The sequence below is a fragment of the Gobio gobio genome, assembly GCF_949357685.1.
Source record: "Gobio gobio genome assembly, chromosome: 4".
NCBI lineage: Eukaryota > Metazoa > Chordata > Actinopteri > Cypriniformes > Gobionidae > Gobio > Gobio gobio.
In genome coordinates this window covers 28,636,679-28,659,272 of record NC_137100.1, presented here as the reverse complement: position 1 = coordinate 28,659,272, position 22,594 = coordinate 28,636,679, and the positions used below count along the sequence as shown (strand labels likewise).

Below are 22,594 nucleotides of genomic sequence, written 5' to 3'. Positions count from 1 at the left end.
GGTCACAAATTTTTTCTTTAATGTTTTTGAAATAAGTCTCTTATATATGCTCACCAAGTGTGCAATTATTTGATCACTAATATTGTGAAATATTATTACAGTAATATTTTATTATTTCAGTAATAATTATTAATATAAGAATTTTATATTTGTATATTTTACAATGCAAAGTTGACTTTTGTCAAAGCTGAATTTTCAGTATCATTACTCCAGTCTTCAGTGTCACATGCAACATGTAAAAGAAAGTGCTTGTTACGATTACTCATGAGACGATACAACACATTATAAGGTTGTTTATAAGACATTATGCATGAATTATAATGCACTAAGCATACCCTTATGATGCATTATAAATGCAGGCTTTGTCTGGTGGTATGATGCATTGTACTCTTAAAAGTTATAACCACAAATATGTAAGTATTATAATGTATTATAACTGTTATGATTATTTATCAGATGGCACAACATATTATAGGTTGGATTATAGGTATTATAGGTTGTTTGTAAGGCATTATGCAAATATTATAATGCATTGAGAATACCCTTATTATGCATTATAAATACAGGTTTCAAAGAAAATGTTACAACTCCTCTTATTATTGTCAATGTTAAAACCAGTTGTGCTGCTTAATGTTTTTGTGGAAACCATTCAACTTTTTCCATTTTTTTTTTATAAATGGAAAGTTCAAAAGAACAAAATGAATTAGATTTTTTTGAATTAATGTAAAAATCTTTGCTGCTCATCAATTAAATGCTTCCTTGCCAAATCAAAGTGTTAAAAAAAAATATTTTGAACGGTAGTGTGTGTAATAATGTCTGCTATATCTGAAATCATCTGATGAAATCACTGTGTAAGAATTTGTCTAAAATGACCTCAGGCCAAATGAAATACAAAGTCAAATTCTTGTGAGGCTGCATTACAAAAGGAACAATTTAAAAGACATGTGACCTCTAACAAAACTAACATGACGTTAACATATTACTACATGATTTAAAATTAAATAAATTATTTTGCAATGTGTGTGAAATGACACTTTCCAGTAATAATTAACATATAAAGTCAAGCTTCTTTCACATCTGTGTTAGTGTAAAGTCTTTCTAGTGAAAAGAAAGACCCCTCTAGAGGGTAATGAAAAATGTGGTCTTAACAATGTGAAGAACTTAGATAACAGGCCACTGCAGGGTTATAAATGCTTTTATATAGAGTACAAAGAAGAGGTTCCCAAAACTAATCCTGTGTAGCTAGGCTACCACAAATAAATAACTAAACACATTTATACACTTTAATTAGCAGTTTTATATTCTATCAGCATTGCTGATTTGATTATATGAATGGTCAATCATAACAACACACAATCTTGTAATCCTATCTTTTTCAAATTCTGTTCAAATTTGTTTATGATGATGTAATATAATTCATTTTGAAACCTTATTGAAAAATATGTCGAAATGTCTATATAGAGAAAATGAATGAGAAAAATCCTTCCAGAACCCAGGCTGCTGGAAAAGTGAGCGGCCTCGGTTGCGCTCTATCACATTGCTTGTCATGGTTTTGCAGAAAGGTTTTTGTTCTCAATTCAGACATTTTCCACAGACCCCCTGGCTATTTAAGACCCCAGTTGGAGAAACGCTGACTTTGATATACATTCTTGTAAATTCTAGTCCTCGTCTTTGCTGCAGAAAACCACTGCAAAGATTTCTCTAACTGTCCATGCACATAGTCTGTAATGAGCAGGCTTAAGATCCATAATGAATGTAGGTGCTCTTTCTCATTCCTGCCTGATGAAGGCTAACATTTCTCTGTGTGGGACTGAGGTCAGATCTCTTTTTGAGTAGTGGCAAAGACACAGGAAACCACAAATGAGGACACTAAATCGATTCATTACACAAGAAGAGGAGGGAGAGGAACGAGTCGAAAAGGCAATTTTTCAAAATTTGAAGGACGAAAAGCCTAAGATAGACCCAGGCGGGCTAGACAGATGTAAGAGGAGGAGAATGGCCGTCCCCTTACTGCCTGTTGGTCGACTCAGCATGTTTGGAAGCAATCAACAGAAACTTCAAGAGGCCTTCCTGCTGTGGATTATGTCCAAACAGAAGAAAAAGAGCTGATTTGCAATGTATTTGAAGGGCTTGTGAGTAATTGGTTCATTCAAACAGCTCCAAAACCTGTCAATGGGATTTATATACATTTTAATGTGAGTGGTTTGTTTGACCTTAGAAGTCCCTGGAAAAGCAGTATGATTTGTTTTTTGATAGGTTAATGGAGGGAAACTTTGCGACAGATGTAAAATATAATGTTGTTTGTGACTCCCGCCTGTATTTTAATTCACTAAAACAAACTGCCTGGCAATATAAGACTTTATTTGCATCAACTTGATGCAGTTCCTAATCCAGCGAAATGAATGTAGGCAAATGGACTTTTCACTTGGAGTCTTACTCAATATTGACATGAGCATGCGCCATGTAAAATGTCTGCTTGACTGAACATGTCAGCATACAGAGACCAAACCGTTTAACCGTGTTAAACCAAGATCATTAACAAAGATTGAAATAAAGGGCTCTAAGTAACAACAGCTTAGTTTTCACTGAAATCTATGGACATACTGTACAAATAAAGGACTCCTGATCTAAAAGTGGATGTAAAAGCAAGTGCACAGCTGAGACACGCTGACATCTTCAGGTTCTTGATGTAGTGTGATTCAGCACAGCACTGTATTCCGTTCGGTCAAAATGTCTCTGAGGTTACTGCAGTTTGTGAGGTAATTCTTGCCTCTGCAGCACTGCAATTGTCTTGATTAATTAGAATACTTAATTTGTCATTAAGCTTGATTAATTCCATTAATCTGTTAAACCTAAAGTCATTCTGTGATGCCACTGGTATTGATTATTCCATTGGGGCAACCACTGCAGATGCTCACAGTTCACCATGGCAACGGATGTTTGAAATGTGCCCAACTGTGTCTCAGACTCACTCAATTTCTGTGATTGCACTGGAGCATTTATTCAGTAATCTCAGGATATTAATCACTTTTAACACCTCATGAGCTAGAAAATTATTCAGATGTGATGACATTCCCTGCATCTCATGAACAACAGTCCATGTCCTGTGAAAAATGGCACAACCGCATCTATTACAGAGCTGTCTATCAAAAATAACAAATGGAATTATATCAATGCAGGACAAAATATCCAGAAAATGCTGCTAGTGAATTACTCACCGGCCCCTTTATTAGGTACACCCTTTCAACTGCTCGCTAACACAAATATCTAATCAGCCTATCACATGGCAGCAACTCAATGCATTTAGGAATGTAGACATGTTGAAGTTCAAACTGAGCATCAGAATGGGGAAGAAAAAAATATTTAAAGTACTCACTGAAGTGCCCTGAAACACGCAGCATTATTCAATGTGTTGACGAAACTTCGACTGAAACAGGAAGATAGGACGGGACATATCGAACAGGTCCTCTCCTTTTTTAAAATAGTGGTTAGTTTATATCATAGCTCGGCCAGAGCCATTGAGATCTGTGAAGCCGCAGTGTTCTCCTAACCTCTAACTCTTTCTCCTCCTAAACTCCTCCATATCGCTTTAAAATATAGCATTCTGTGCATAATTTAGATGGGTCCGCTACGCTTTATGGTATACGCCAACTCGAGCATATGATCCGCTCTGTGCTTTTGTGTCTCTGGACCCGAGCAGACTGTGTCCGTGCTGAGACATTTCACTTGACATTAACGATAAACCAGACTTATTTACACTCTCTGAATTGATCCCTATTCCCTATATAGTCCACTATGTGCCATTCACCATGCAGAAAAGAGTAAATGTGAGAACAAGTGACTGATTTTAGCTGCAGCTTCAGTGTCTATTTGGGGGCGGGCTGTCGATTCTAGAGAGCATTTGATTGGACAGAAAATCCGGTGAGAAGATGAAGTTCTGGGTGATGTCATCAAAATCATTGTTCCATATTGGCGGAAGTGAGAGACTGTAATTTGTGAATGCTTATTTCTTCTAAATGCAAATGTTTTCATTGTTTTGGAGCACACTAGCTAATAGATAACAGTAAGGCTAACATATTCATCCTAAAAGCCAAAAAACTTCAATTTTGATTTAATTGGGACTTTAAGTGACTTTGAATGTGGTATGGTTGTTGGTGTCAGACAGGCTGGTCTCAGTATTTTAGAAACTGCTGATCTACTGGAATTTGCACATACAACCATCTCTAGGGTTTACAGAGAATGGTCCAAAACAGAGAAAATATCCAGTGAGTGGTAAAAATGCCTTGTTGATGCCTGAGGTCAGAGGAGAATGGTAGAAAGGCAACAGTAACTCAAATTACAACTCGTTACAACCGAGGTCTGCAGAAGAGCATCTTTAACATGTTGAACCTTGAAGCAGATGAGCTACAGCAGCAGACCACACCGGGTGCAACTCCCCTCAGCTAAGATTGGAAAAATGTTGCCTGGTCTGATGAGTCTCGATTTCTGCTGCGACATTCAGATGGTAGGGTCAGAATTTGGCATAAACAACATGAAAGCATGGATCCATCCTGCCTTGTATCAACGGTTCAGGCTGGTGGTGTAATAGTGTGTGTGTGTGTGTGTGTGGGGGGGGGCTATTTTCTTGGAACACTTTGGGCCCCTTAGTACCAATTGAGCAGCATTAATGCCATAGCCTACCTGAGTATTGTTACTGACCATGTCCATCCCTTTATGACCACAGTGTACTCATGTTCGGAATTCCAGCAGGATAATGCTGATGCTCCATGTCACAAAGCTCAAATCATCTCAAATCTGTTTTTTTGAACATGACAGTGAGTTCACTATACACAAATTGCCTCCACAGTCACCAGATCTCAATCCAATTGAGCACCTTTGGGATGTGGTAGGACGGGAGATTCACATCATGGACGTGCAGCCGACAAATCTGCAGCAGCTCATGTAAATATGGACCAAAATTTCTGATGAATGTTTCTGGCACCTTGTTGAATCTATGCCATGAACAAATGAAGACAGTTCTGAAGGCAAAAGTGGGTCCAAACCAATACTAGCAAGGTGTACCTAATAAAATGGTTTTAAAAACGTCCCCCATATCCGTAATATTCAAAAAACAAATGTGTTGGAGCAAGTTGTCATTCATTTTAAATATTATAGGCTGAATTAACCCTACATTTATACAATATATTAAGCTCTATTATAGTGCAAGGCTATGCATGACCTGAAAGAAAGTGACAGGACCAGAGCTGTTCCCTACCTTTCACCCCTCCTTACTTAAGTACAACATTCTTAGGTCAAATAATGGTTTGATATGTTTGTACTTTAAAAATATATATATAATAATTTGTAAAATTGTTATATTTAAATGTTACTTAAAAGCCTTGTGTAATGTATAATGCGACAACATGCCCCATTATACACTATCAATCAAAATTCACGTGACACTGAAGACGAGTGTAATGGCTGCTGGAAATTCAGTTGTGCCATCACATGAATACATTACATTTTAAAATATATTAAGAGTTTCATGATTTGTGAGAGATTCATAATTTATAATACTACACATTTAAATGAAAATAAATTTTGAGCCAGGGATTTAAAGCCAGGATTAAAGTGAAATACGGTTAAATATGACGTAATGACAGTGGTATCAAGATGCTTGGATGATAGCAGATAGCTCTCGCTTGAAGCCTGCTTGGTTACCTTAATGATCAGTGAGTGAGCAAGCTGAGATGCTCTAGGGAGAAGGGATAACTGGGATTTTGTTGAAACTTTGATTCTTGGAGCTAAATAACATCTTGTCCTCACGACAAAGCTTTGATCTTTGTTGAGGTTCTGTATTAGGGATCATCTGAACACTGAATGTTGTTTTATGTAGACTACACCCTGATCCATGATGCAGTGATCTTTTCATTGCAACACACATTTTATCTTTACATGTAATCATTCACAGCTGTTCTGTATAGTTCTGTGAATAAGAGCCAATAACAGACAACATAACAGTAGACTGTTCGTAAGCATATAAGGACATTATAATAAACCCTACCTGCAGCCACTGGGACTGATCACTGTGTCCAGATGTCCAGGCATTGACCTTCCCTTGTTTATCCAGTCTTGCTTTCCCAGGCTCCCAGGTGAACATGTCCATGTTAAGAGTTCTGAAGATGCTGGAGGCTGTGATTTGGTAGTCCTGAATGTGGCCAGACTTCATACCCATTGGCTCTGAACACCCTGAAGAATTCAAAGGCATGTCATTAGCTCACAGATCATATTACACCAAAATCAATTTCCATGCTGGTACAAGCTAAAATATGCAGGTGAGTGTTTTAATGCTGGATATGTTTTTAAGCAAGGAATGCAGGTTAACTATCATTTATGTATTGTTTCGCTCCAAAAAACAAATTCAAGCATAACAATGGTAGACAATGCAGCTGCCAAGCTTCTAACTGGTTTTAATTTCTCTGCACTGGCTTCCAATTCACTACACAATTGATTTTATATTGTTGCTACCTGTTTTTAAATCATTGAATGGATTAGCACCTGCCTTCCTCTCTAATTTACTATCTCTTCAATAAGGTCTTAAAGGTCATTCAACCAGGTGTGGTTACCCGGGCTAGGCAGAAATTGAGAGGTGAACAGCTTACCTGTTTTATTAGAACTGCCCCTGCATGATTTTAAAACAAAGATTTAAACATATTGCTCTTTTAATCATAGTAGATATATTGTGTAGTTGTTGCTCTTGTTTTATGTTTGAAAACAGTGTTTTGTATATCTTTTTTTTGATTGATTGTCCTTAGACCTATTGCACAGCAAAGTGGTCAACAATTGTTGTAGCCTTTCAAAAGCTACTCTCAATGCTGCGCTATGTGCTATAAGAAAACATCTTTGTGTGACCGGTTGTGAAGTATGTGTGGCAAACATGCCAAGGACCTCAGCTTTAAACTACCTCTGACAATGCCATCATTGGAATTTGTGCTCGTGAGAGGTTATAAATATGTGAAACGAGTGCGCCTTCAAGTTTCTTTGTCTTCAGAGACGGCATTGTGTGTGCGTGCTACACCCTATCTGTCCACTTTTGTTAGGAGTTAGAGTTTCAGTTGTCAGTGTGCAGAAATTTCTCAATGTGAAAGAAAAAGAAAAGCAGAACATCATGTCGCAAATAATCAGGTGACGCATGCCTCCTTGTTCACGACCCATCCCTGATTACGATATGCATGAGTTCTGCTTTGGGTGTTTGGGGGAAGAGCATGCTGCCCTTGCATTTGAGCATTGGCGAATGCGAGCACTGTGAGTTGTAAACTGTCTCGCATATTTTCAAGGGCAAGCTCCTACATTAAGATTGTGGGGATCACAAGTCGATTTGGCTGAGGAGCAAGAGACAGGTTGAGCTCGGGCAAAGGGTGCTTCATCTCTTGTTTCTGGCAAGATGGATTTCGTGTCTGCTTCCTCTGAGGGTGCCTCCCCTGATGATAAAGCGCAAGAGGAACTACTCAAGGTGGTGACTTGTGCAATGGCCAGGTTACAATTGGACTGGCCACAGGAACAAGAGACCCCCAAATGCTCAAAGTTAGCGGATAGATTTCTGTCTGGTGGACAGGAGGAGGGACATGATTGATGGTCTCTCCCCTTCTTTGAAGACCTCCATGACAAATTAACTCGTTCATTGGGGAAACAATATACATTGTGTGTCTTTGTGCCTTCGACGTCGACATATTCAACTATCATGGGTGTGAAGGCACACGGTTATACGATGTTGCCTCACATTGAAGAAACGCTTGTGGGCTATCTCTCTCTTGGGAACGCATTGTCTTTGAAAAAACCTACGCTCCCCAGTGAGCTGTGCTGACGCATCCACGTCTCTTTGTGAGACCAAGCAAAGAAAAAGCCAATTAGCGCTCAGCATCAAGTCACATGCATTTCTAAAGTTTACGAACCTACGTAGACACCTATTTGTCCGGCGCCCCACACACACAAAACAAACAAAATACAATTTTGATTTGTTGATTTTTAATAGGTGCTAACATGACCACCAGTCGAATGGTATGACTAAATATAGTTATTTTGAAATGATTTTGCATTTTAACATTTTAACAAGTAGCCTTCTTCTCTGGCTAACTTGAAGGGGGCGGCTCCCAATCGCCCCATCCCCTATTGACTGGCCGCCACAGTCACAAGAGCTGCAATCTCTTTGATCTAAGGACGCATATTTTCATACAGAAATTCTGCCACAACAAGTTCCTATGTTCTAGTTCCTGTCCACAACCTTGAGGGGTCCAGACACTTCTAGTGTGACAGCGTTGGTATTCTCGTTCTGTTAGTGCATAGCGCAGCATTGAGAGTAGCTTTTGAAAGGGAACGTCTCGGGTTACTTGACTGTAATCTTGTTCCCTGAAAAAGCGGGAACGACACACTGAGATGCTGAGACGTTTTTAATTAATGGTGTTATATAAATAAAGGTGAAGTTGAAAAAAAAAAATTATAAGACCATCTCATGCTCAGATAGTGAGCTTGAAAACAATATGAATTATATTATACACTTGCATATGCGCCTTTTCAGGGCTCAACAATAAGGATGGCCTAAGGCCAGTGTGAAAGAGATTCAGGAAAGTTAATGAAACTTTTACTTTTAGGGCCCTATCTTGCACCCAGCGCAATTGACTTTGTACACCGACGCATGTGTCATTCCTATTTTGCACCCGCGCAAAGCGCGCTTTTCCCTCCACAGAAGCACGTCGCTAAACTAGTGAATGCACTTGCGCTCCCTGGGCGGTTCAGCGCAAAAAAGGAGGCGTGTTCCGGCGCAAACAATCCCTGGTGCTATTTTGCTGTTCCATTAAACAATTGCGCCACTGACCAGAAAAAACCTAGTCTAAAGTCAGTGGCGCGTTGCGCGTTGTTCATTATGCTATTTTAAGGGCGCATGCTTGACCATAATGTATAGCGTGCACAACGCGCATACACTTTGCTCATGTAACCTACACAGATGCAACAGTTATTTTTGCAAATCATAAATTGTTACACTAAAAAAATATTAACACATGAGATGACGGAAATCATTGTGGTGTGCCACGAAGATGTGAAAAAATAGGCATAAATCTAGCTTACAAATGATTCAGGCTAATTGTAATAATTAAGGATAAGACCTGTTTGCCCAATAGTGGCAAGACATATATGTATATAAGGACATCTGACAAATTGGTTTGTCCGTCAAGAACCAGGAAAAAAAATCGACTGAAAAACTGAAAAAACTGAAAGACTGAAAAAAAAAAAAAGACTGTGAAATCACCTTTACCATAATGTACAACATTACAACTTCACTTCTCTGTCTTTCACTGCTCTTACAAGAACATCAGTCTCCTCGGCTGTGAACCGCTCCTGGCGTGCGCCTGGTAAATACGCCATAATAATAGCAATCCATAATGGAACTTGCGCACCTGCTTTTAAAGGGAATGTTGGATGACGCTCGGATTGGTTTATTCACGTTACGCCCAAACCACACCTATGAATAATGAAGCTACTTCAGACCAACCCATTTTAGATTTGCGCCGGGCGCAAGAGCCATTTATCCCGCCGGGAAAATAGCAACAGCGCCGAGACCCGCCCACAAAGTTACTTGCGGTTCGCGCTTTGACACTTGCGTTTCAGATCGTTAAAATAGGGCCCTTAGTGTTCTTACATCTTATGTTCATATTGATCATTAATATGTATTCGTATGCCTTTTAACTGGTAACACTTTACAATAAGGTCTCATTTGTCAATATTAGTTAATGTATTACTGACATGTACTTAACATGAACTAACAATGAGCAATGCATTTGTCACAGCATTTATTAATCTTTGTTAATGTTTGTTCACAGTGCATTAACTAATGTTAACAAATACAACATTTGATTTTAATAATGTAAATGTTAAATGCATTAGTAAATGTTAAAATTAACATTAACTAAGATTAATAAATGCTGTAGAAATATTGTTAATAATAGTTAACTAATGCCAACTAATGAAACCTTGTTGTAAAGTGTAAATATATATGCCACCAATGTAGTTACCTATCTGAATGAACACACAGATGAGGTTTTGTTGTAATTAAATGTCTTGTGATACTCTTGAAAGCAACTGTATGCAATCATTTTCCAGCAAAAGTGTGTTTATGAATTTATAGCTGTCATAAAGTTGTATTATAGCTGTATGATTTCAAGCTATTATTTAAATAGTAATTTTTGTTTTTTTTTACTTCAACCCTGTTTTGTTGCATTTTATTGACAGTCTGGACAATGTTTCAGAGTCATAACATTGTTTCCCCTTTGGATGTGCTCTCAGAATGATGCATGCTGTCTATTGAGGTGACTCACCCGTGAGTTCACAACCCAGGAGCTCCATGCGAAGAGTGCAGTGTCTTCTGCACACCTGCGGGTAGATCCTCACATACTGAGCCTCGATAGGAGGGGTGAAGGAGTTGGCAAATGGAGTGTTGTTATCAATATTCCCACGGAAGATCTGGCGGGAGAACGTGGGGAGATTTCACAAAACGAGAGAGAAAAGAGAAGTCAATGCTGAGAGAAGTCACCCCAATTTATTATACTGGTCTTTAATCAAAAGTGTATTTACTAACACACAAGTAATTTGTGAAAAAAGGTAAAAGGGTCCAAGCTAAATTAAACTGGACAAGGTTTGCATTTCTCAAAGTAAATATCAGTGCTTGTATATGTATGTATGTATGTATGTATGTATGTATGTATGCATATATATATATATATATATATATATATATATATATATATATATATATATATACACACATACACCGATCAGGCATAACATTATGACATTATAACGTCACTGACAGGTGAAGTGAATAATACTGATTAACTATTCATCACGGCACCTGTTAGTGGGTGGGATATATTAGGCAGCAAGTGAACATTTTGACTTCAAAGTTGATGTGTTATAAGCAGGAAAAATGGGCAAGCGTAAGGATTTGAGCGAGTTTGACAAGGACCAAATTGTAATGGCTAGACGACTGGGTAAGAGCATCTCCAAAACTGCAGCTCTTTTGGGGTGTTCTCCAGTGGTCTGCAGAGGTCAGTATCTATCAAAAGTGGTCCAAGGAAGGAACAGTGGTAACCTGGCGACAGGGTCATTGGCGGCCAAGGCTCATTTATGCAAGTGGGGAGCGAAGGTTGGACCTTATGGTCCGATCAAACAGACAAGATCAAATTTTTCAAGAAGTTAATGCTGGTTCTGATAGAAAGGTGTCAGAATACACAGTGCATCGCAGTTGGTTGCGCATGGGGCTGCATAGCTGCAGACCAGTCAGGGTGCCCATGCTGACCCCTGTCCACCACTGAAAGCGCCAACAGTGGGCATGTGAGCATCAGACCTGGAACACGGAGCAATGGAAGAAGGTGGCCTGGTCTGATGAATCCCATTTTCTTTTACATCACGTGGAAGGCCGGGTGGGTGTGCATGACTTAGCTGAGGAACACATTGCCCCAGGATGCACTATGGAAAGAAGGCAAGCCGGCTGAGGCAGTGTGATGCTTTTTGGCAATGTTCTGCTGGGAAACCTTGGGTCCTGCCATCCATGTGGATGTTACTTTGACACGTACCCCCTACCGGAGCATTGTTGCAGACCATGTACACCCTTTCATGGAAATATTCCCTGGTGGCTGTGGCCTCTTTCAGCAGGATAATGAGCCCTGCCACAAAGCAATTGTTCAGGAATAGTTTGAGGAGCACAACAACGAGTTTGAGGTGTTGACTTGGCCTCCAAATTCCCCAGTTCTCAATCCAATCGAGCATCTGTGGGATGTGCTGAACAAACAAGTCCGATCCATGAAGGCCCCACCTCGCAACTTAAAGGACTTAAAGGATCTTCTGCTAACATCTTGGTGCCAGATACCATAGCACACTGTGTTGGAGTCCATGCCTTGACGGGTCAGGGCTGTTTTGGCAGCAAAACAGGGACTAACACAATATTAGGAATAAGGTTATGCCTTATTCATACAGGATTGGAATGACATACATAGGTTATGTACATAGGTACACACACACACACACACACACACACACACACACACACACACACACACACACACACACACACACATACATATATATATATATATATATATTATATATATATATATATATATATATATATATATATATATATATATATATATATATATATATATATTTCATATATATTTTACATATATATGTAAAAGTGAATACTGGTCACAATTTGGTATGCAAATACTTACATTTAAATGCTTAAATATGATGGAATTATCACTGTTGTTTAGAGTAAGAATATAATACAATACCATATAATATATAATATCATGGCTAAAATCTCCAATAACAAAACAGAGTCCGAAATTATCAAAATGGCAACTACTTAAAGTTATTAGAGGGGATCTGGACACTGTCTAATAAAAAAAAAAGATGGCATATGAGATGATGAACACCATATGTCCTCTGAGGCCCTGACAGCTCTCATTTATCCCCTAAAAATCTAGCCTGAAAATGCATACGGCGTAGAAGGAAGCAAAAGCACATGCTGAGTGACTGATGTGGCTCTTTTTCGCTAATTAAAAAATGTCTCACTATATCTTCCTCCGTGCCCTTGACTTTGTACGTCCTCCACGTCTTTCCGTCATCGCTGTAGGCCACTTTGTACGACTTAACATATTCTGGGCTCCCGATGCGCTTGGCTCCTTGGGTTATCACTCCTGTGACCCGCATCCTCCTCTGTAGGTTAATCTGAGCGAGGATGAGAAAGAACACAAGAGAGAGATAACAGATTCAGAGAGAAAGAAAGAGACAAAAATAGTCTTCTTTACAGTTTTATTGTAGTACTATTTATTTAGCTTAATAGTTATTCTATTATAGTATTTATTAATATTTTGAATAATAGTTATAATAGTATTATAATATAATAGTTTTCATTATTTTAGTTTAAGTATTGATAGTTTTGTTATGAGCTTTTATCATTATTTTTTTTAAGTATTTCTACATAACTTATTTTTATTTCAGTTTTATGTTTGCTTCTAGTAATTTTAGTACTCGCAAAATAAACCCAGATGGCCTCAAAAACCCTCCTGTTTGTTGAACCTATGGATTCAGCATCTGCTCTCCAAGTGTGTGTCCAATTCTCATTACTTATTACAAATGCCACATTAGAACTAGCAATGATGGTTTCTGAGAAGTTATTGGTTTAACAATAAGGAGGCACGATTGTGTGCTGCATGAAATGGAAGTTGCGTTAGTCTTTTCTTCCTTATTGTGATGATTATCTAAGTGAAACAGCATCTTGAACAAGAAAAAAAAATATAGGGGGGGACTTCATTTTGTTGATTTGGAATTTATTGGATCATTTGATGGCCCAAGGTCAGCATTGTCATTACCCGTTGTTTTAACATTGAGAAACCCACATTTTAGACAACATCACCAACGAAAACAGTTGTATGAGGGGAAATGTTTTGCTCTCACATGAAGCTTCCTATTCCAATTGATTCCGGTTGAACTGACTGGATTACGCCTGCAGAATTTCACTGAGCAACGGTAAATGTGTCCACAACTTAATGTTCTGCACACACACACACGGAATAGAATTGCAACTGAGATTTTCTTTTTTTGTTGGGTATATGTATTATTTGGGAATATCTGTTGGATATACTTTTGCATTTACCTACATGATAACCTCTGTATGTCAATGTCTTCTGAATAATTGTATAATATTACTTGAAACATTCTCATATTTAGATGGTACAAATCATGAAAAGATTGCATGCATGTATAACTGAAACAAGGCCTGCTGAAGATGATACCAGTTTAGTCAGTTATATTCCATTAACATGATTTCAAATCAAACCATAAACCATATTACAGTGTTAATCCCTTTATTTTTACACAAAGACGGTTTCTAACATGACTAGAATTATTCTGAAAATTGAAGGTTTCTTGCAGTGATGATGGTATCACAGCAGCCTGTGATAGTCAAGGCTGCTGGTGGTCTGCATTCCACAGAATGCTATAAATTGAGTGCAATCACAGCTCTGGTCAGATCATTCATATTTCTTTGTGATTTATGTCTGAGTTGCACTGCTGTGAAATGAAGCTAGCAATGGGTAGTTCAAATAGAGACGCCTTACAGTCCTCAGTCTCATGGGCCAATGATGACTACTGGATGTCGTAGAACAAGCGGGACTAGGTAATAGACTGGGGTGAAAAGGAGAAACCAGCCTCAGAGATAAGAGCTCAAGAGCAGAGGAGCTTTGGAAGACTGATTTGGTGTCCTGTAAGGTGAAGATCTGCAAATGGACAAGAACTGTGGGTGCTTAATATTGCCAAAATGGTTGAGTCTTTTCTTTTTGCCAGCAAAGATTCCTGGCCTGATGCTGATGAAATTAAATGCATTGTATTTTAAGGGCTTGCAACAATCCATATTCACCTTTCAGATTTCACTCCCAAAATATTCGGTCCATTTAAAAACACAACCTAAACTATTATTCAGCAGGCAATTTTCGGTCCATTTTATTTCACTTTACAAATTCGCTGGAATGGAACTGCAGGATGCATGATCTCCATCTGCTGTTAGTCTTCCTCAGCAGAAGGTGGTGCAAGCAGGTGATGATGAAGACCAGAACAACAGTTCCCATTCAGTCGGTCACGTTCGACGTACGTCGGACGTACCGACGAATTGGGATCACTTCTGGGAGCCCCTATCAGCTTCGAGCTATCTAGAACCGGCCAATGAACAATTGGCGTGCGAGATTTGCATCTCGCGCCCCGCCCCGCGCCGCGGGTATAAACAGGAAGCGAGAGCAAATGCACGCTGTCATTCACTTCGGAGCCACACAGGCATATGAAGGACTCACTCATCTTCACAGACGAGTATTTTCGCTGCTATCAAGCAAGAGATCTACAAAGGACCGGAGAGAACCAGAGGAGGACGCGTGTTGGAGGAACGGCACCTTTCAGCGGGACCGCGCTGACTCATCGAGCTGCCTCTGAGAAAACAGAGAAAACTGCTGTTATCACAGCAACCCCGTTGGTCTGGGTAGGGCGTTTTCCTGTTTGAGTACAGGCACGGGCTGCACTACAATCCTGTGCGCTGTCGCGGTTCCCCTGAGTGCTTCAGCACAGAGTGTTTTCCTCACAAAAAGAGCTTCACGGGTGACGTGCCGTCTTTTTCAAGATGTCTTACCACCCGTGCGTTTCTGGATGCGGTCGTTCCCTGTCCCCTGCTGACGGTCACAATCGCTGTCTCACGTGTTTGGGCACACAGCACGCTGAGGCGGCGTTTGTGGATAGTTCATGTTCCCACTGCGGGAACATGACTATCTCGGAGCTTAGATCGAGACTCTCCTACCTCCGGGCTGGGGGAGTCCCCTTACCCATCCCACGAACTAGGTCTACCCCTAACCCGGGTGGACCTGCTTCTTTGGATGGCCAGGGTGATCTGAGGATTACGTTTAGGGCAAACCCGCCGAGCGATCCTCCTCAGGCCCCTAATCCCTCAGCTCCGCAGCCGGTTGAGCCTCCGAGAGAACCCGCTGGACCCTCCCACGGGAGACCAGTGGTGACTTTTGGAGCTCCAGCGGACGAACAGATGTCGATCGCTGCATCGGAGGGGGAGTTTCAGTCCTCGGGGGATGAAGGGTCAGTTGTACTGCCTCCCTCTGGGAGAGTGGCAACGGCTGCCCCGGACCCTGAGATGGCTGCTATGCTTGCCCGGGCCGCCGAAAGGGTTGGGCTCGAGTGGAACCCTCCACCGTGTCCCGAACCCTCTAGGTCGGACGATTGGTTCTTCGGGGTGGGTCGCGCTGGTTCTCAGCGTCCCGCCCCGACACCTTTCTTCCCGGAGGTGCATGAGGAGCTCACGAGGTCGTGGACGGCACCTTTTTCTGCCAGAAACCGGCCGAGTGACTCCTCCCCCCTCACTACCCTCGACGGTGGGCCAGCCAAGGGTTACGTGGGGATCCCGCCAGTGGAGCGCGCCGTCGCGATGCAACTGTGTCCGGCGACCGCCTCTAACTGGCGCGGTGACCCACGTCTCCCGTCCCGGCCTGTAAGTTCTCTTCCGGTCTGACCGGGAAGGCTTACAAGGCTTGCGGACAGGCTGCGTCCGCCTTGCATGGCATGGCGTTGCTGCAGGTCCACCAGGCCCAGGCACTCCTTGACATGCACGAGGGTAGGCCTGACCCAGAGCTCCTCCGGGAGCTCCGGACGGCGACGGACCTCGCCCTCCGGGCGACGAAAGTCACCGCCCGTGCCATCGGTCAGGCGATGTCCACGCTTGTGGTCCAGGAGTGTCATCTCTGGTTGAACCTGGCTGACATGAGGGAGACCGATAAATATCGGTTCCTGGACTGCTTGAATTCGTTCAAAGGCAGGACAGCGGTACCACTGAAACATTTTCAGAGGCTCCTGGGGCATATGGCATCCGCAGCCGCAGTAACGCCGCTCGGATTGCTTCATATGAGACCGCTTCAACGCTGGCTACACGATCGAGTCCAGAGATGGGCGTGGCACAGCGGTTCCCTCCGTGTCCAAGTGACTCCGAGGTGCCGCCAAACCTTCGGCCCGTGGTCGGACCCTTTGTTTCTCCGGGCGGGAGTCCCCCTAGAACAAGTGTCCAGGCACTCCGTTGTCTCCACGGATGCCTCATCCACGGGTTGGGGTGCCACGTACAACGGGCTTGCAGCTTCGGGTCTGTGGACGGGGCCTCAGCTGCAATGGCATGTCAATTGCCTCGAGTTGTTAGCAGTTTGTCTTGCACTCAGCCGCTTCAAAGTGCCGCTCAGAGGCAAGCACGCTCTGGTCCGGACGGACAACACTGCGGCCGTAGCGTACATCAACAAACAAGGTGGTCTACGCTCCCGTCGCATGTCGCAACTCGCCCGCCATCTCCTCTTATGGAGTCAGAAGCATCTGAGGTCGCTTCGTGCTGTTCACATTCCGGGCCTGCTCAATCGTGCGGCCGACGAGCTGTCACGTCAGCAGGTACTTCCGGGAGAATGGCGACTCCATCCCCAGGCGGTCCAGCTAATCTGGAGTCATTTCGGGGCCGCACAGGTAGACCTGTTTGCCTCCCCAGAGACGACCCACTGTCAGTGGTTTTATTCCTTGACCGAGGGGACCCTCGGGTCGGATGCCCTGGCCCACAGCTGGCCCCGGGAAGAACGCAAGTATGCGTTTCCCCCAGTGAGCCTTCTTGCGCAGACACTGTGCAAAGTCAGGGAGGACGAGGAGCAGGTCCTGTTGGTCGCTCTGTATTGGCCCAACCGGACTTGGTTCCCGGAACTAGTGCTCCTTGCGACAGCACCTCCCTGGCCCATTCCTCTGAGGCAGGACCTCCTGACTCAGAGACGGGGCACCCTATGGCACCCGCGTCCAGACCTCTGGAAACTCCATGTCTGGTCCCTGGACGGGACGCGGAGGTTCTAGGTTACCTACCGCAAGCGGTAGTTGACACCATCACTTCCGCTAGAGCCCCCTCTACGAGGCGCCTCTATGCGTTGAAGTGGAACCTGTTCGTCGATTGGTGCTCTTCTCGCCGAGAAGACCCCCGAAGATGTTCGATCGCATCTGTGCTTACCTTTCTACAGGATGGGTTGGAGCGAAGGCTGTCTCCTTCCACCCTCAAGGTCTATGTCGCCGCTATCGCCGCTAATCATGAGCTCGTAGATGGAAAATCTCTAGGTAAGCACGATCTGATCGTCAGGTTCCTTAGGGGAGCGAGGAGATTAAATCCACCTCGTCCTCCCTCCATACCCTCTTGGGACTTAACTCTGGTGCTAACTGCACTACAGAGAGAACCTTTTGAGCCTCTGCAGTCAGCTGAGTTGAAAGTTCTGTCGTTAAAGACTATACTCCTGACTGCGTTTGCCTCCATCAAGAGGGTAGGGGACCTGCAGGCATTTTCGGGCGACCAATCGTGCCTGGAATTCGGGCCCGGTAACTCTCATGTGATCATGAGACCCCGGCCTGGATATGTGCCCAAGGTTCCCACTACTCCCTTCCAGGATCAAGTGGTGAGCCTGCAAGCGCTGCCTTCGGAGGAGGCAGACCCAGCCCTAGCTTTTCTCTGTCCCGTCCGTGCTCTCCGGACTTACGTGGACAGAACGCAAAGCTTCAGGACCTCAGAGCAGTTCTTCGTCTGTTACGGAGGACAGCAGAAGGGAAAGGCTGTCTCCAAGCAGAGGATGGCCCACTGGATAGTGGATGCCATCGTCTTGGCTTATCAGTCCCAAGACGTGCCCTGCCCGCTCGGGTTAAGAGCCCACTCCACTAGGGGTGTTGCCTCTTCCTTATTTGTAGAGCTGCGGGCTGGGCGACACCTAACACGTTCGAAGTGGTAGTAACTATGGCGTTTTCCATAGGGGATCCCAATTCGTCGGTACGTCCGACGTACGTCGAACGTGACCGACTGAATGGGAACATCTCGGTTACGTATGGTAACCCTCGTTCCCTGAAGGAGGGAACGGAGACGTACGTCCCGTCGCCACAGTTGCTGTACCATCACTGCAGGTTGAGCCTTTACGTGTGGCTCCTCAGTGAAAAACAGCGTGCATTCGCTCTCGCTTCCTGTTTATACCCGCGTCGCGGGGCGGGGCGCGAGATGCAAATCTCGCACGCCAATGTTCATTGGCCGGTTCTAGATAGCTCGAAGCTGATAGGGGCTCCCAGAAGTGATCCCAATTCGTCGGTACGTCCGACGTACGTCTCCGTTCCCTCCTTCAGGGAACGAGGGTTACCATACGTAACCGAGACGTTAGATAGTCCTTCATTAACAAAAACTGATTTACAGAAATGGAGCAAGCGGTAAGTGTATGCGATGATTATCAGGGCCAGTATATATGCAGAAAAGCTGATAAAGACACAAAAGCTTACGTTTAATTCAATGTATTCAAGGGTACTTTCCCTGTGTACATGTAAGCAGCTTTCTCTGTGAACGAGATTATAATGTTATATCCCTGATGCTGATGTACAGATCAAACATTTCATCTGGGGAATTACATCTCAGTTGCCTAGTGTTTTTTTTTTTTTTTTACATATATTATAGCTTGTGCAATGCTGTTCTGTAATATTACTGGGGTTGCCCAACTTGCCCTCATACGTCATACTCCAGAATTCCCCAACAAAGCTTAATGTGAAAAAATGCTTAACGTGGCTAACCTGCAAAAATGCAGTAACCTTCTGCGTATCAGTTCCATGGTTTAACCCACTGGACCACCATCTCACATTTAAATTATAACATTAAAATATCTATTTTTGTTACTTTATTTGCACAGAAGTGTTAAATATATAAACTAATTGTAGGGAAAATCACAAAGTCTCATGAAAAACTAAAATTTCTGACTAAACTTCACAATAAAATCTTTATTTAAATCGTCTCTGTGCTTTGTTTGTTATGATGAGAGGATTTGTAGATAATGGGAAGATTTGTGTAAAACGTAAACTTGCACTAAAATTCATTCAGCGTTTAGATACTGTATAAAACTTGTTTTAATCGATATGGATTCTAATTCCTGGTAAATGAAACATACGACTGGTCATTATTTTCAACAGAAATGCCCGTGATAGGCTACAACACTCAACGCTGTAAAATCATGCACTCACATGACCCACATAAAATAACCAGATCACTCAAAAACAACGTTAAAGTAATCTCTTCCTTATCTCTCCCCAAAATAAAATGCTACTGTAAAGCCTAGTCGAAGTCGATGCACATATTGTGTTAATATTTACCAGAAAAATAGTGAAAAATATATAGTATTATATAGTAATATATAGTGAAAAATATAGTGAAACTGCTGCCTGTCCTGCTTAATCCTATTCAAACAGATTGACAGCGCGGAGTTGTTTGGAACTATTGAGAGCTCCATGAACCACGTGACCGTCTGGCGGCGAGATCAAAGAGTGTCGCAACTCTCTTTTTCTATGGCTCTGGTATAGCCTACATCCCCAATAAGGTGCGAGTTTGGTGGATCCTAAAGTATTGAGGGAACCCCCAGTACAGCAGCACAGCGCCGCAGTAGAGAAAGCAGTTTATATGTACACAGGGAAAGTAACCGTGAGGACTAAATCATAAACACAGCTTTTGTGTCTTTATCAGCTTTTCTGCATATATACTGGCCCTGATTTAATCATCACATACACTTACCGCTTGCTCCATTTCTGTAAATCAGTTTTTGTGAATGAATGACTAACTGTTGTTCTGGTCTTCGTCATCACCCGCTTGCACCACCTGCTGGTGAGAAGACTAACAGCAGATGGAGATCATGCATCGGTACTCTACTGCTATTCCTGCAGTTCCCGGATATGTAATGTTGCATTTTCTGTCAAATTTTAATCACTGAATTGATGGAAGCAAATTTATAAAGTGAAATAAAATGGACCGAAAATATTATAAGTTGTATTTTTAAACAGACCAAATATTTTGGAAGTGAAATCTGAAAGGTGAATATGGATCATTGATTTTTTTAATGAACATGTGTGTGAAATGTTTTGAATTGAAATATTCACAGCTTAAATATATGACCATGTTGAATTTAAGCCCGTAAAAATGCAAGCCCTAAAAATACAATGCATTGAAATGCAAGCATGGTGAATATTTTTTTTAAATTAGTGCAATTCAACAAGCTTTTTTTTTGTTTCAAATACATTTGTCATACATTTTCTTCCATAAATCTCTTTATGAATTGGACAAGAAGAAATTTACTCACCCGATTCGTTAGAATCATGGGTCGTGGGTCACATAACTTCAGCATTGGGTTGCATGATTAATCTAAATAAAACTGTAATCGCGGAATAGCTTATCAAATCACAAAGGCTGTGATTTAATCAAATAATTACTTGAATTGCAATTGTTAGCCTATAAGAAAAATCGCATGTGATTGTTTCCCCAAATTGGCAGTACTATTTTATTGGTCCACAAAAAAAGAAAAAGCATGGCATTAGTTTTGTATAATGACCTGTAATGGTCATGTGAATTTGTAATTACGCAGAAGTGAAAAGAAATAGGAACTGGAGCACTTTGCACACACACAGGAAAGGAGTGAATTTAGAGCATTGACACACAAGCCTAAATTCTTGCAAACATCCTTGAAACTAATCAAATGTTGGCCAAAGGCTGACAGAAACCATAAATGAGTGGGGCAGGACCATTTTTGCACTGTTTATGACAGTGCAAGCAGCATGAATCTGGTAATGGAGATATGGACCCATTCGTTTCTCTGACATTCAAACATCACTGCTCTCACACAAAGATTGCTTATACTGCAAGATGAGAGTCATTTATATAAGGTAAACAAGGACTAGCCGACTAGTCAACTGCTCTTCCAGACCAGTAGTCGTGGAAGCCCTACAGCCAGCATTTCCATTTAGACAACCTGCCAAAAACTGTCTCCACTAGACACTCCCAGTCCTTCGTTTCATAGTCACCCTTTCTGAAGTACACCACTGGCTGTTAAAGCCATGCCTTGTTCCATTATACATTCCTAGGAAGCCCAATAAAAGACTTTGTTTGTTATATAGCCACAGAGCATCTTTGAACGTATTGTGTTTTACAAACTACAGCTGTAATTCTTTTTTGGAGATAACTTCATTCTATTTTCCCTTGCTATTACCAAACCAATTTAATTGCGCTGATGCATTGGAAGTGACGTCATGTCGCATCAATTACCACAATGCAGCACCTTGACCTGGGCTGCGTTTCCCAAAACCATCGTAAGCCTATGTTGATCGTAGAGACCATTGGTGGCAATTGTTCTACGATCAACTTAAACTTACGAGGGTTTGGGAAACGCAGCCCTGGAAATTAGAGTGAGAGGCTTTTCAGCACTGCAAGATAGCTTTTCAGCCCCAAAAGACGTTTGACACTCACAATTTTGAAAATCAGCTTCTGCTTAAAGGGATAGTTCACCCAAAAAGGAAAATGTGATGTTTATCTGCTTACATGTAGGTGTCTTTTGTTTCTTCAGTAGAACACAAATGAAGATTTTTAACTCCAACCGTTGCAGTCTATCAGTCATATAATGCATGTCAATAAATTGTTGAATAAAATCGTTTTTTTTTTTTTTTTCACACAAAATGTATTTGTGTTGTTTCATAAGGTTGAATCACTGGAGTCACATGGACTATTTTAACGATGTCTTTACAGAGAGCTCTCCGATTTCATAAAAAAATATCTTAATTGGTGTTCTAAAGATGAACAAAGGTCTTACGGGTTTGTAACGACATGAGTAATTAATGACAGCATTTTCATTTTTGGGTGAACTAACCCTTTAACTAAGCAAACGAGAAACAGCTGTGCAACTAAATCAGTAACCATGGAAACGAATGAAGAGCAGGAAAGTGGGGAACAAAGGAAGTCCAGAAAACACATTTACCGAATACATTTCTCGATGCATCACTTTCCCTCAACATATGGTGTGATTGGATTACTGGACTAACCAGTGGACCAATTTTATTGCACAGCATCTCAAATGTTGGTTTGGTCCAATCGAAAATGCCTGAGCCAAAGTCATCAAAATGGTTTGGTAAAATTGCCTCCCAGAACTGTCTCACATGATTGCGTTCACAA

The 22,594-nt window shown here is 41.9% G+C and overlaps 1 protein-coding gene across 2 annotated transcripts in view; it reads right to left on the bottom strand.

Moving 5' to 3' along the window:
• edil3a (EGF-like repeats and discoidin I-like domains 3a) overlaps window positions 1–22,594 on the bottom strand; it is a 295,097-nt gene that overhangs the window by 52,240 nt on the left and 220,263 nt on the right. For both annotated transcript variants that reach the window (XM_079815049.1, XM_079815050.1), the window contains 3 exons: window positions 12,610–12,765; window positions 10,350–10,494; window positions 6,044–6,228 (listed from right to left, as the gene is read on the bottom strand). In XM_079815049.1, the coding sequence (XP_079671175.1) occupies window positions 6,044–6,228; window positions 10,350–10,494; window positions 12,610–12,765 (486 nt within the window). The remainder of the gene's footprint in view (window positions 1–6,043; window positions 6,229–10,349; window positions 10,495–12,609; window positions 12,766–22,594) is intronic.